Raw genomic sequence first — 13,967 nt, forward strand, 5'->3', positions numbered from 1 at the left:
TCTCTCAGAAGATAGATACCATGCTGGTCCTTGAGGGCAGTGGAAACCTGGTGCTGTACACAGGAGTGGTTCGGGTAAGTAGTAAGTAGCCTTTCATCCTTTTGTAGGACCACCTCCTTGATGATTATGATTATTATTATTTTTAAACATTCTTTTTTAATGATTTTATTTATTTATTCATTTGACAGAGGGTGATCATAAGCAGGGGAAGTGGCAGGCGGGGGCTGAGGGAGAAGCAGGCTCCCTGCTAAGCAGAGAGCCAATGCGGGGCTCAACCCCAGGACCCTGGGAGCATGACCTGAGCTGAAGGCACTTAACTGACAAGCCACCCAGGTGCCCCTGATTATTATTTTTTAATGTGAGTTTAGTTTAATATTTGTATTAGTGACCTAATATTAAATTTGGTTGTAGAATTTGGCAGAAGATTTTTTTTTTTAGTTGAAAATGAAGTTCCCACCCAGGAAAAAAGAAGAAAGAAAATGAAGTCTTCCGTTAGGTTGGTCCCAATTTGGAGGCCTAGGACTCATTGCCATTAGATGTATTGGTGCTTTCTGGCACAGATGGGGACTCAATGAATATAGGTAGATTATTAAACAAAAGAAAAAATTATATATATAAAATAAATGAGTAAATTTAAAAAAAAAGAAAAAAGTTAACCTGAAGTTTTATAAAGAATGTAGTTTTGAAATTGATGTATGGGTAGCTTTGTTAAGTCTCAAGGTTTTTATAAAGTTTTATTAAATATGTAGTATGTTCACCATATAGTTTTTTTTAACAGTTGTGAAATTTATATATAGAATTATGTTAATTTTTAACAATTTAGATTGCAAAATTTAAATACATATACACAGTTTGAAGACAAATGAAGTGGCCCTTACAATGACCACTGGCCACCAATTTGGGCAGTATCTTTATTGTCTGTAGGGTGCTGTTTTCTTACTTACATCCTCATCTCCCGCCTCCCCCTGGGTAGACTGACTTTTTACAATAAATCTTGTATATTTGTTTTTTATTTGGAAAGCTTTTCATTGTTAATGTCATTTACTGAGTTAAAGAAGTAGCAAGAGTGGACATCCTTGTCTTGTTTTTGATCTTAGGTGGAAAGTTTCAGTCTGTCACTATTAAGTCTGATGTTAGCTCTAGGTTTGGATTTGTTTTAGGTTTTTTTAACATATTCTCTATACATTGAGGAAAATCTTATTTTTATTACAAGTTTTTTTTTTGCAGTTATGTACATGTCACTAAAGAGTAAATTGTTCAGTTTTCCTTTAATTTCAATTTTTATATAAAGGAGATCATATCATATGATCTTCTCTGGACTTCATTATTTTGTTCAACATTATTACTTATTTTTAGATTTACCTATGTCCATGTGTAGCTGTATTTATTCACTGTTCTCTAGTAGTCCATTGTATGGTTATATCAAAACTTTTACCATTTTATCGTCACTGGAGGTGTTTGTGTTGCTTCTGCTGTTTCCTCTGGTAATGCTTTAAAAAAGTTCTTACACATGTCCCTTAACCTTCAGAGTTTATGCATGTTCAATTTGGCCACGGTGGGTGGGGCACCAAATTGTCTTCCAGGATGTAGGTTGTACCAATTTACAATATGTCCCCTTCAACCTTGCATTCAACAGTGTATGAGAGTTCTGAATGCTGCTTTATGTAGCGTTCAGATTGGTGCCTTGTTAGAATCAGGTGAGAATGGAAATCTAGGCTCCCCACTTGGACTTTGTTGACAGGACTGAGAGGTAGGACATAGTTTTTCCCATGGTGGTTTTTTTTTGTTTGTTTGTTTTAAGATTTATTTATTTGTCAGAGAGAGTGCAAGCAGAGGGAACAGCAGGCAGAGGGAGAGGTAGGCTTCCCACTGAGCAAGGAGCTGACTGTGGGACTTGATCCCAGGACTCTGGGATCATGACTTGAACTGAAGGCAGACGCTTAACTGACTGAGCCACCCAGGCATCCCTTTCCCATGGTGTTTGTCTGGAGTAGATCACTAAAAGTTTTTGATCTTGTTAAGCTATTCCTTTCCTGATTTTCTTTTGGCCAAGGAGAGAGGTATTTCTGGGGCTTGGTTTTTTTTTGGTCTGCTCTTATTGAGATTGTATCTGCCCCTATTTCTTTGCTACCCAGAGGCCAGCTTGATGAACTGAGTGGTGTTACAGATCAGTGTTTAGTTCTTAGATCTTTTACTGTGTTATTTTTGGTGAGTTTCACACATAGCTCACTCAGAGGTCTGCCCAGGATTTCATACACATATTTAAGAAATCCTTCTCTTATTTCCTTTCCATTCTTCCTTTCACTCCCTAGGTGGAACAGAGAGGGGCTACTGCCTTGTTACTGCAGGGTAGTGCTGGAACACAGTGCTCCACCCATAATTTCTGTGGAGGACAGAAGGGGAGAGGTATGCTGCCTTACTATTGTAGAGTAAGGATGAAAGCCAGTGTTCCTCCCCCTGCACCATGGGGAGGTGCAGAGAGGCTGCCTCTTGGCTATGAAAGCAGCAGTGGTCTGTCCATAGTCTCTGCACCTGCAGTGCCTGATGAGGAGGGGAGGAGATAACCACCTAGTTACCACCATGCAGAATAGGCCTGGCCCACAGTCCTTGTGTTGCCACCTATTCCTCGGAGAGGGAATGATAGAACTCTGCCCATAGACTCCAGACCACAGCTCCTGATACAGAGGAAACTAGGGCCGTGACTTTTTTCCTAGTGTTTCCTGGAGTGGGGCAGGTATGGTGAAGATGTCTCTGTCTTGCTTCGTCCCTCTTTTCCTGACATTTTTCTAAAAAGAGCAAGGTTTCTCTTGGTTTGCTTCTGTGGCCATTTCTGAGTTGCAGGCCCCTTGAGAATGCAAAAACTAGTTATGGAAACAGTGAAAGAAACAAAAACACCTAGGGAATTCATCATAGGTTATTTCTGGTTCTCAGGTTCCTAGCCAGTATCTTCTTTTTCTCAGCTTTCAGAGTCTTCAATTGCATTATAAATTTTGTGCAGATTCTATTGTAAATAGTTGGGGGGATAGCATGAAATGTGCTTACTCCATATTTTCATTAACTGGAGGTCTCTCGTAGCTTATTTATTTATTTTTTTTAGTAGCTTATTTTATTTTATTTTTAAAAAAAGATTTATTTATTTCTTTGAGAGAGAGAGCATGAGCAGAGGAAGGGGCAGAGGCAGAAGCAAAAGCAGACTCCTCACGGAGCAGGGAACCCCATGCAAGGCAGTGTGGGGCTGGATATAGGGCTCAATCCCAGGACCCTGGGTTCATGACCTGAGCCAAAGGCAGACACTTAACTGACTGAGCCACCCAGGCGCCCTCTTGTAGCTTTTTAAAAACTTTATATGTACTGGTTTTCACCCTCATTTTATTTTCTAATCCTGGGGATTTTGTTTGGGTAACTTTGTAATTTTATTAGTTTTGGGGTAATATACGGACATAAATATGGATTTTGTTAGAATTTCACTTGAGTTCTGATTATTTCTTTTGAGTCTTATCAGAGTTTTCAGCCTGTGTGGATTTGAACTTCTGTTTTTTTTCCTGAGAACCTCATGAATAGCCAAAATAAGGGGTCAACTCACTCTTTTAATGAAGAATATACATAAAGTTTTTTGAGGAAATATTTGAGAGTTTGTGAGGGAAGAAGGCAGATTATGAGCTCAAGAGCACAGTTCGGATTACATTGGATTTAATATCTGGAGCATCACCGTCAGTTTTTTTAGCCCCTTGAAAGTAATTGATGTTCATTCTTTCTGACCGGAGATGTCATCAACAAGATTGCTGCTTACAGTTCAGAACGCTTAGTGTCCCTGCTGTCTTTACCACCAATATGATAGGAAAATGCATAGTATATGGGATTTTGTATTATGTTCTAACTTTATTAGCATTCACCCACTTTCCTATGCCAAAATAAGTCCTCAGTAATGAAGAAAAGGAATCAGACGAAGAAAAATTGTATCAAGATATTTGTAGGGGATGGTGGAATTACTGAAATTTTAGTTCTTTTAAATTCATTTTTTAGATGTGTTCAGTGTGTGTACAATTTAGAATATGAAAAATTTATGCTTATGTGCCATAACATTTTATTTAAGGATATCATACATTAAAGCCAATATTTTTCCCCACATCTTTTTATTGCTTAAAGGTGGGAAAGGTTTTTATTCCTGGACTGCCAGCTCCTTCCCTGACAATGTCTAACACGATGCCTCGGCCCAGCACTCCACTTGACAGTGTCAGTACTCCTAAGCCTCTTAGTAAACTACTTGGATCCTTGGATGAGGTGAGTAATGAATTAGGTATTGTCTAAAATTAGAGACTCTCTCTTTTTTTAAAAAGAGTTTATTTATCTGTCAGAGAGCACAAACAGGGGGAGAGGCAGGCAGAGGGAGAAGCAGATTCCCTGCTGAGCAAGGAGCCCAATGTGGGACTCAATCCCAGGACCCTGGATCATGACCTGGGCTGAAGGCAGATGCTTAACCAACTGAGCCACCCAGCTGGCCCTAGAGACTCTTACTCATAGGAAACAAACGGAGGTTTTCTGGAGCGGATAGGGTAGGGGAGTGGGTTAATTGGGTGATGGACATTAAGGAGGGTATATGTGGTAATGAGCACTGGGTGTTATATGAGACTGATGGTCACTTAGCTCTCCTGGGACTAATAATGCACCATATGTTAATTCAATTAAAAAATACTTAAAATTAAAAAAAGTCAATAGTGTTTTAAAGAAGTTTGGTTTAAATATTAGTTCTTCCCATGGTTAACTTTTTTCTGTTTTAAAAATGACATGATTAGAAGTTTAGGTAATACTTGGTAGAGTATGTATGTTTTCAAACACAAATGATTCAGTAAACTTACTGATTGCCCTTGTGATGTGTAAGGTACTACAAAGATGAGAATGAGACATTCTTTTTCATCTATGGGTAGTACAAGTGTAATGCTGCATGAGAAATTATAATTTAAGGTAAAAGATTATTAAGACTTAGGAATGAGGAATAGAGAGTGCCACAGCAGATTTGCTGATAGAAAGATATATCCTGATGTGTTGATGTGGCAGAACCAGAAGCTTGTATCTGAGGGGCATGTTTAAGTTGGTTTGGACCTTTACGATAAGTAGGATATCTATAAATTAAAAGGGGCATTCGGAGCAAAGAGGAATCTCATGGGAAATGAGTTTGGAGGCAGGTTAAGTGCAGAACATTTCTTTGGAATATTCATATTTCCATCATGTAGTGTGTAAGACTGGAATGAATGAGTGCTTAATAAAAGTACAAGTCGCCTCTTGGGTGGGGCAGGGCAGGGGATGGGTAATAATAACTTGCTTTTGAGTGTTTTCTATGTACTAGGCACTTTTCTAAAATGTTTTATATGTATTAACTCATTTAATCCCTTAGAATGGCTTTGTTGGGAAGATACTGCTCCCCATTTTACAAATGGGTACATAGAGATAAAAGGTTACTTATCTAAAGTCATATAGCTAGTATGTGTTAGAGTTGGGATTTAGACTCTAGCATGTTCTTAAAGGCAGAAAGGATGAAAAGGTTTTTATTCTGAATGCTATCACCAGAACATTACAGGTTTTTGAGGATGGAGTTATGAATATTAGGCTCTGTGTTTTAGATGTTTATTTTAGGATTTAGACAAAAGAGATTCCAAGTGTTGTTTTCTGTGCTAATTCAAGAGGCAAAAAGAGGATCCGAGGAGTTATGCCAGCATATTGGAAAGGAAGGGAGTGAGATGAGAGGTCTGGAGAAGTGGAAATGGCAGAGTCTGTTAGCTGATTGGTTTTGTGCTCTGCTGGGGAGAGGTGTTGGGGAACAAGGCTCAGAGTTCTCTGAGCAAGCTGGGTGGACACCCATGCTTACCAAGTTAGGAAGCCTGGAGAGAGGGGGTCTGTATTTGAGAGACATTTGGATGCAGATGTTAAGGGGCAGTTGAAAGTGAAGGTTGGTGCAAGCAGTTTTATTGGTCAATGTCTAGGCCTTAGTTTTGTTTTTTAAATATGCGCATTATTGCATTTTTTTCCCTTAAAGCAGGACATTTCCAGAATTTTCAAAAGGCAGCTGGAGAAGTGTCAGAGTTTCGTGTGATTTGGAGGGATTTTTGTCTTTTTTTTTTTTAATATTTTATTTATTTATTTAACAGAGATCACAAGTAGGCAGAGAGGCAGGCAGGCAGAGGGGTGGGGAGAGCAGGTTCCCTGCTGAGCAGAGAGCCCGATGTGGGGCTCCATCCCAGGACCCTGAGATCATGACCTGAGCCGAAGGCAGAGGCTTTAACCCACTGAGCCACCCAGGCACCCCAATTTTTGTCTTTTGTAATGTAAAATGGTTCTTAACTTTCTTAGAATTCCATTAACCCAGGAATGATTAGTGTCTTTGTGGTAGCCATAGAGTCACAAGATGATTGTATTATACATTAGCCGATGACTTCCCACATCTCTGATTGATTGTGCAGTTAGACTTACATTCAGGACTAGTGGAGCTCAGCTCCCTTTTTGTGGCAGCTGTGGGAGTAGAAGCTTGAATATAATAAATAATCTTATACTTGATGGGCTATCCGTATTGATAAGATATTCACTTAGAGATGTCCTGTGATTTGAATTATGGAATTACAAAAAGGCTCAGTGTTTAGGACTCCATCTAAAGCTGGAAGCCTGTGTATGTAATTAGTAATTAAGATCATTTAAGTTTTTTGTTTGCTTGTCTACAGTTGAGCAAGTAAATATTCTCATATGTTCAGAACAAACATTTGGCTGTAGGGGAGATGTCTTGTTTGTTTGCTTTCTCCTTGCTCTCCTTTCACTCTGGGCTCTTAGATCCTCAAGTCATCTCTGCCTTGGCTGCCTCAAGTTCAGTTTATGTATCTAGCTCTGTAAGATTGCCAGAAGTGTTGCTGTCTCTTTTTCCTCTTAGCACTGGCCTTCCTTGCACACTCAGTGTATCCATACTCCCTACCAAATCCCTACCCAATATTGCACATGCCAAGACCAGGAAAAGTGGTATAAGAATTTTGGACCATCTCCCTGTGACTCCCTTCTTTCTCTCCTAGATCTTGGCTGCTCAGATCTAGGTTGACTCCATAGCTCTCCAGTGCTATTGATCAGATGTTTTACTATTTTACTGACTTTTTCAAGTTGTTTTGGGTGAAGATGTTGGTGTGCTGTAAGGTGCTTCATCATACCGAGAACGGAATGGCTTTAAATCATTATGTACAATTGTTAGACATTGTACAGAAAGAGCTTTCTTTATCCTTAATTCCTCAAAAAATATTTCATCTGTGTTGTATTTATAACTGTTTACAGGTGGCTCTGTTCTCCCCAGTTCCAGAACTGAGGGATTCTTCAAAACTTCATGATTCTCTCTATAATGAGGATTGTACTTTCCAACAGCTTGGAACTTACATTCATTCCATAAGAGACCCTGTCTGTAACAGAGTAACTCTGGTAAGTATATTTATTTTTTAAAAAGATTAGGTAGCTCTCTAAGAAATACAACTATCATTTCAAATTTGTCAAAATGGAGAATTCTGTTTGCAACATGAAAACATATTTTTTATGATTTTTTAAAAAAAAATGTCTTTTTTTGTACTATTTTACTTTAAATTGATTTGAAGTAATTCTGCTTACCTTTCTACAGTTGCTTTATTATTAATGATTATTAAAAAACAAATCTTATTTAAATAGTTGAATTTTGGGCATCTGGGTGGCGCAGTCAGTTAAGTGGCTGCTTTTGGCTCAGGTTATATGATCTCAGGGTTCTGGGATTGAGTCCCACATCAGGTTCCCTCCTATGTGGGGAGTCTGCTTTTCTTCTCCCTATGCCTGCTACTCCCCCACTTGTACTCTCTTTCTCTCTTCGTGTCAAAGAAATAAGTAAAATCTTAAAAAAAAAGTTAAATTTTATATTAATAGGATTTTTGTCTTTTTTAAAAAAGATTTTATTTATTTATTTGACAGAGAGATCACAAGTAGGCAGAGAGGCAGGCAGAGAGAGAGGGGGAAGCAGGGTCCCCGCTAAGCAGAGAGCCTCACATGGGGCTTGATCCCAGGACCCTGAGCTCATGACCTGAGCCAAAGGCAGAGGCTTAACTCACTGAGCCACCCAGGTGCCCCAGGATTTCTGTCTTTTCATTAAAAGTTAATCTTTTTTAGTTATGATGAGTCTTAGTGTATGTATAAAAATTAAACATTTCATTAAAACAAGAACTTTTAGAAATGCTGTTTGTTTATTTGTTTTTAAATAATTTATTTATTTATTTATTAGAGAGCGCATAGCAGGAGACAGGTAGAGGGAGAAGAAGAAGCAGACTCCTTGCTGAGCTGGGTATCCAACACAGGGCTCTAATCCAGGACTCTGAGATCATAACTTGAGCCAAAGGCAGATAGATGCTAACATGGCTTAGCCACCTAGATGACCCTGGAAATGTTATTTAAATAAGGACATTTACAGTTTCTGAAATTTGAAAGTATTCAGTTCTGTTTGAAAAATATTTTTCATTTATTATATGAATTTTACTTTGATAGGCAGTCTTATAAAGCATAGCCATTTTTAAGACATTCAGAGAGTTAGAACATACAAATTCTAATTATGTGCTCCTGTTTGTTTTCATTCTTTCCCCTAGGAATTGAGTAATGGCTCCATGGTTAGGATCACTATTCCTGAAATTGCCACCTCTGAATTAGGTATGATTGAGGTCAGACCTCGCTTCCGTGTACTCTCGGTTTGATTGCTAAGATTTGTAGTATTTGCTGATTTGCAATAGTAATTGGGATTTTAAAATATTTGCTGTTTTTTAAGTTGTGGGATTGAGGTTTTTACTTAGTGGAGAAGCTGTGAAGAGCTGGGGATCACTTTTCAGTGTCTACTCCATATGTGCTCTAAGACTAGGGGTATACTTGAAGGATGTACTTGTTCTGTTTCTCTGAGATTTCATACGTTGAAGAAGGCCATGCAGTGAGTAGATATGCCTCTTGCAAGAACATCTGAGAAACAAGGAAGCCTAAGTAGCTAAAACATCTTTTGGCATATGTGGTGGCTTTAAATCATGAGAGACTCTTAATCTCAGGAAACAAACTGAGAGTTGCTGGGGGGTGGAGGGAGGATAGGGTGGTTGGGTTATGGACATTGGGGAGGGTATGTGCTATGGTGAGTGCTGTGAAGTGTGTAAGCCTGATGATTCACAGACCTGTACGCTTGAAGCAAATAATACGTTATATGTTAATTTAAAAAATAAATAAATATTTCTATTGTTAGATAAATTGAGAAATTAACATAATTGTCTTAATTGAATAAAACTCAGTGTTATAGTCAAAATACAGTCAGGTGTATTTTAATAAAATTAGAGTCTGTTTAAGTTATTGAAACACAATTTGAAAAATACTAGGAGGATATTTCTGAATAGAGAATAGTAAAACTTCAGAATTGGCAGGATTTATCAACAGTTGTAAGTTAAGAAAAGAATGTATAAGAAAATTCACAACATCTGTTAGTTTCAAAATCTAAGTGGCAAAGCAAAGCATTGGCAGATTGAGTGGTTTCTGGAATTTGGTTAAGTAGGATAGAATGACTTTTTTGTTTTAGGAACTATCTTTCATTGGTGTGGTAAAATGATACTGTGAGAAGATGTGGAGATACCTTGCTTTTCTAAGAGGTATTTAACCAAGTAATTTCAAGGGCATATACCTCAGAAGTATAAACCTAAACAAAAAATCTGAAAACAGATAACAGACTAAATAAAATAAAATGAAAGCAGAGTAAAATCTTACTCTCTCATAGCCAGATAGAAATCACATAAGTTTCTGTACTTTGCTTAGAACTTTCTGTACTTTACTTATAAACATTCCTCAGCCCCTTAGGCAGTATCTGGTTTACACTTGTTCTGGATTCAACTGTGACAAACTTGGTTATTTGATTTTTCTAGCATTTATTCTATTTGACTCTAATCTTTGCTGTATGTATACACACATAGCAAATTGATGAGAGAGGATATGCTGCTGAGGATGGGCCTGGTGACAGTGGGAAGGGAAGAAGAGAATCCTCTAAAGAGAAGATGTGAGAATACAAAAACATTGCGGTTTGAGGCCACTTAACTATGAAAAGCAGACCCAGGCCTCTTCAGCACAGTAGCATGATAGTGTAGCACTGTGACCGATATTTCTACAGCACTAAGGAAGTCACTAAGGAAGGTATAAATTATGTAATATTGGCTGCTCCCATGATGTAAAATATTTATAAAGTAAATGGTGTCAAAAATAATTAAAAATTAAAAAGTTTTGGTTAACAGGGATGTTAACTCATTGAGAACATTGTTTAATGATAGTTAAGCATTGCTATTTGAAGTTGCGTATTTTGACTATTGAATATTTACTGAAGTATTTCAGCAGTATTTTATATGAACTTATTCATGTAGAAATTACATGTTTTTGATAGAATGTCCTTTATTTTCCAAACTAGAGTATTTCTTAAAGGAAAACGGGAGCTGTTAGTAATTGCTAGGGCAGTAGGTATAAATCAGTTCTGTCTCAGGCTAATCTGGACTGTTGGATGTCTTATTTCTGATCCACAATCAGTGAGCGAGAGGAAAGCTGCCCTGAAACCTCTTGCAGTTCCTGTTGGATTCAGTAGTTGGTTTAAGTTTCAAGTGATCAGCTGGGAATGTTTTTGTCCCACTGGGTTTGTACAGTTCTCTTTTCAGAGTAATTGGCATTTACACTAAAGTAGTTAAAAAAAAACAAAAAAACTTTCTTATTGAAAGAGGAAAAGAAATGCATATGGGAAGCATACTAAAAGTAATCTTTGCTTTTAATAGTGCAAACATGTTTGCAAGCAATTAAGTTTATTCTGCCAAAGGAAATAGCTGTTCAGATGCTTGTCAAGTGGTACAGTGTCCACAGTGCTCCAGGAGGACCCAGTTATCATTCCGAGTGGAATTTATTTGTGACTTGTCTCATGAACATGATGGGTTATAACACAGATCGCTTAGCATGGACCCGAAATGTAAGTACATATAATTGTGTTTTTTTTCTGAGTTATGCTGTTGTTAGCAATGTAATGTTTGCATAATTGGTAATATAGTATTTACAGTACGTAACAGATCAATTTACTAATAGGTAGAATAGACCCAGGCCTCTTCAGCACAGTAGCATGATAGTGTAGCACTGTGACTGATATTTCTACAGCACTAAGGAAGTCACTAAGGAAGGTAAAAATTATGTAATATTGGCTGATCCCATGATGTAAAATATTTATAAAGTAAATGGTGTCAGAAATAATTAAAAATTAAAAAGTTTTGGTTAACAGGGATGTTAACTCATTGAGAACATTGTTTAATGATAGTTAAACATTGCTATTTGAGGTTGTGTATTTTGAGTATTTAATCAACAAAGTAGAATAATACTAAGGCTTATTGTGTCTACCTGTATGGTAAATCACAGTCATTTAATATTTAAAGATCATATTTTACTAGTAATTATAATTATTGAGTTTTGTAACATGGGAGAACATGTTTGACTGTAATTTCTCATTTCATCTTTGTAAAATGCCTGGAAGTTATGCTAGGATTAGTAGTAATCATCTTGGTTTTATTAATGAAGAAACTGAATCAGAGAGAACACAGACTGGTGATTTGCTCAAAACAGGGCCTAGACAGTGTCTTCTGAATGATGGCTTTAGTGTTCTCTGTAGTTCATACTGTTTTCACATCACAAATTGCTTAGTTTTTGGGGAGGAAGGTTTGATTTGAGGGTGATTTAAAGGACTTTAGTCTAAGTATCTACTCTGTTAATGATATAAAGCTGTATCCCTCATTCTATCCCAGAAGCTTTCTTATAGGCCTTTAACAAGGTTATTTAGAAAACCAGCAGAGTAGTGTCTTCAGTATTGATGATTCCTTTTGGGTCTAGAGATAACTCCCAGGAAAACCTTGCCTGGGTTACTCTGAAGAAAATCACTCTAGAACATACTTACCTCTGTCTGGTAACTCAGCTGTACATTTTAGTCTCATACTAGTAAATTCATTTAAAAAATCATTTTTTTCTTCATTATGACTGTACATTCTTACAGAGGAAAATCTGGAGAATTGAAGAATTAAGAAAATAATTCTACTCAGATAACCACTCTGAACATCTTTGTATTGCCTTTTAGATAAACACAACAAATGAGAAATTCCAATATCATTAAAAATTCTTAGGAAACACCCCCATTTTATCATCTTCGTAATAGGCTACCAAGTGGTTTTATCAAAATTAACCAACAGCTAATAATAGAGCACTGTTAAATCAGTTTTTTGTTTTTCCTCATTAGGAATAGTTTGCAAACACATATCTTATAGCTCTAGTCCTTTCCTAAGAATTTAACCTTAGAAGAGCTATTACTAGGTCAAATAATTTTCAAAAAGGGTTGTCCAGTGGACGTTCTCACTAGCTTTATTTAGAAGTGCCCATTACAGTATAGTGAAATGGTGTGGTGTGGTGAACCTTTGCCAACTTAGTGAGATATTTTCTCTCATTCCTGTCTAAGTAAACGGGAAATCTTTTCAGATTCTCATTGGTCATTTATTTATATAGGCTCCATGCCCAGCATAGGACCCTGAGATCAAGACTTATATGCTCCATCAACTGAGCCAGGCAGGAGCCCCTCTCATTGGTCATTATGGTTGCCGGTTTTTGACTCACATTTCATGTCCTGACCTGTTTCATTTTCTTCTCTGCCCAACAGTCAAAGTAATCCTGTCTGACAAAGTCAGGTCATGTTACTCTGTTCAGAATCCTCTAGTACCTTTCTTTCCTACTCAGAGTAAAAGCCAGAAGTCTGCAAGGTGCCATGTGACCCATCCCTCTCTTACTTCTCTCATCTTGTCTCCTCATCCCTGCCTTGCTCACATTGTCCCCGCCACACTGGCATCCATTTCTCTTCTTAGAACACACCAAGCGTGTTCCTCTTTCAGGATCTTTGCACTTGCTATTAACTCCGGAGAAAAAGCCTTCTTCCAGACAAGACAAGCCTAGGTCTTCTTCAGGTGGCATCTCAGTCCAGCCTGCTCTGTCCATTCCATGTGGTATTGTTACTATTCCACATACTTTTTTTTATCCCCTTTACCTGTTTTATTTTTCCCTTAGCACTAATTAAATATGCTGCATATTTTACTTATTTATGTTGTGTGTCTCTCTTCCTTCTAGAATGTGAATTTTATGTAAGCAGGGATTTTTCTTTAGTTTTGTTCACTGTCTCTAGGACCTGTAGTAGTGCTTGGCATAGATGGATACTCCGTGAATTTGTTAAATGAATGCCCTTTTACATCTGAATGAGATACTGTTTTTAAGAATTTGTGTTTATATTATCATATGGAAGAATTTTCCTCTGAAATTTCCTTGAGAAAAACCTTCCTGGGAAAATAGGAACAATTTTCTTATTTTAAACAGTTGCATGAAAACTACTTTATTCCACATTTTCTCATTCTTCATTAAATATGAAGAAATTGAGCCTTACTAGGAACTGAGGATTTCAGTAGTGCTTCAGCTTTTTGTGTGACTGTGCTGTGGAACTCGTTGATGAATACAGGTTCTTCTGCCCCATTCTCTGGCAGAGAGCCAGGGCCTCCCCTCAGGTTTCCCTGTTATGATGGAGCACCCACCATTTTTTCTTTTGTAAGGAGGGATGGGGCTCTCTGACTTATTTATTGGATAACAGTCCTAAAAGAAGGAATAAGGAAATCAGTTCTGAGGCTGAGTTGCTTCACATTTATTTACAGGACTGCATAATTAAACCCTTGCTATTCTTTTGTCTTTACATCAAAGCTCAGGATGAAGTGGCCCTCAGTGGCAAATGATTTCCATTTTGCTTTGTTCAGATTTATTCTTTTTTGTTTTCATTTAAACAATGGCGGGGAGAGTAGGCAGTACAGAATTTTTGCCAATGACTAGTTAAATGATTTTTGGCATTTCTTTGGGTCTTCCTTAATTTACTGATG

At 37.5% G+C, this 13,967-nt stretch overlaps 1 protein-coding gene across 6 annotated transcripts in view; it reads left to right on the forward strand.

Moving 5' to 3' along the window:
- ANAPC1 (anaphase promoting complex subunit 1) overlaps nt 1-13,967 on the forward strand; it is a 102,466-nt gene that overhangs the window by 16,671 nt on the left and 71,828 nt on the right. For 5 of the 6 annotated variants that reach the window (XM_059188381.1, XM_059188382.1, XM_059188384.1 and 2 more), the window contains 5 exons: nt 9-74; nt 4,147-4,281; nt 7,303-7,443; nt 8,622-8,682; nt 10,809-10,996. In XM_059188381.1, coding sequence (XP_059044364.1) covers nt 9-74; nt 4,147-4,281; nt 7,303-7,443; nt 8,622-8,682; nt 10,809-10,996 — 591 coding nt within the window. The remainder of the gene's footprint in view (nt 1-8; nt 75-4,146; nt 4,282-7,302; nt 7,444-8,621; nt 8,683-10,808; nt 10,997-13,967) is intronic. The other variant, XM_059188386.1, reaches the window with a different exon arrangement.

The sequence above is a fragment of the Mustela lutreola genome, chromosome 9, assembly GCF_030435805.1.
Source record: "Mustela lutreola isolate mMusLut2 chromosome 9, mMusLut2.pri, whole genome shotgun sequence".
NCBI lineage: Eukaryota > Metazoa > Chordata > Mammalia > Carnivora > Mustelidae > Mustela > Mustela lutreola.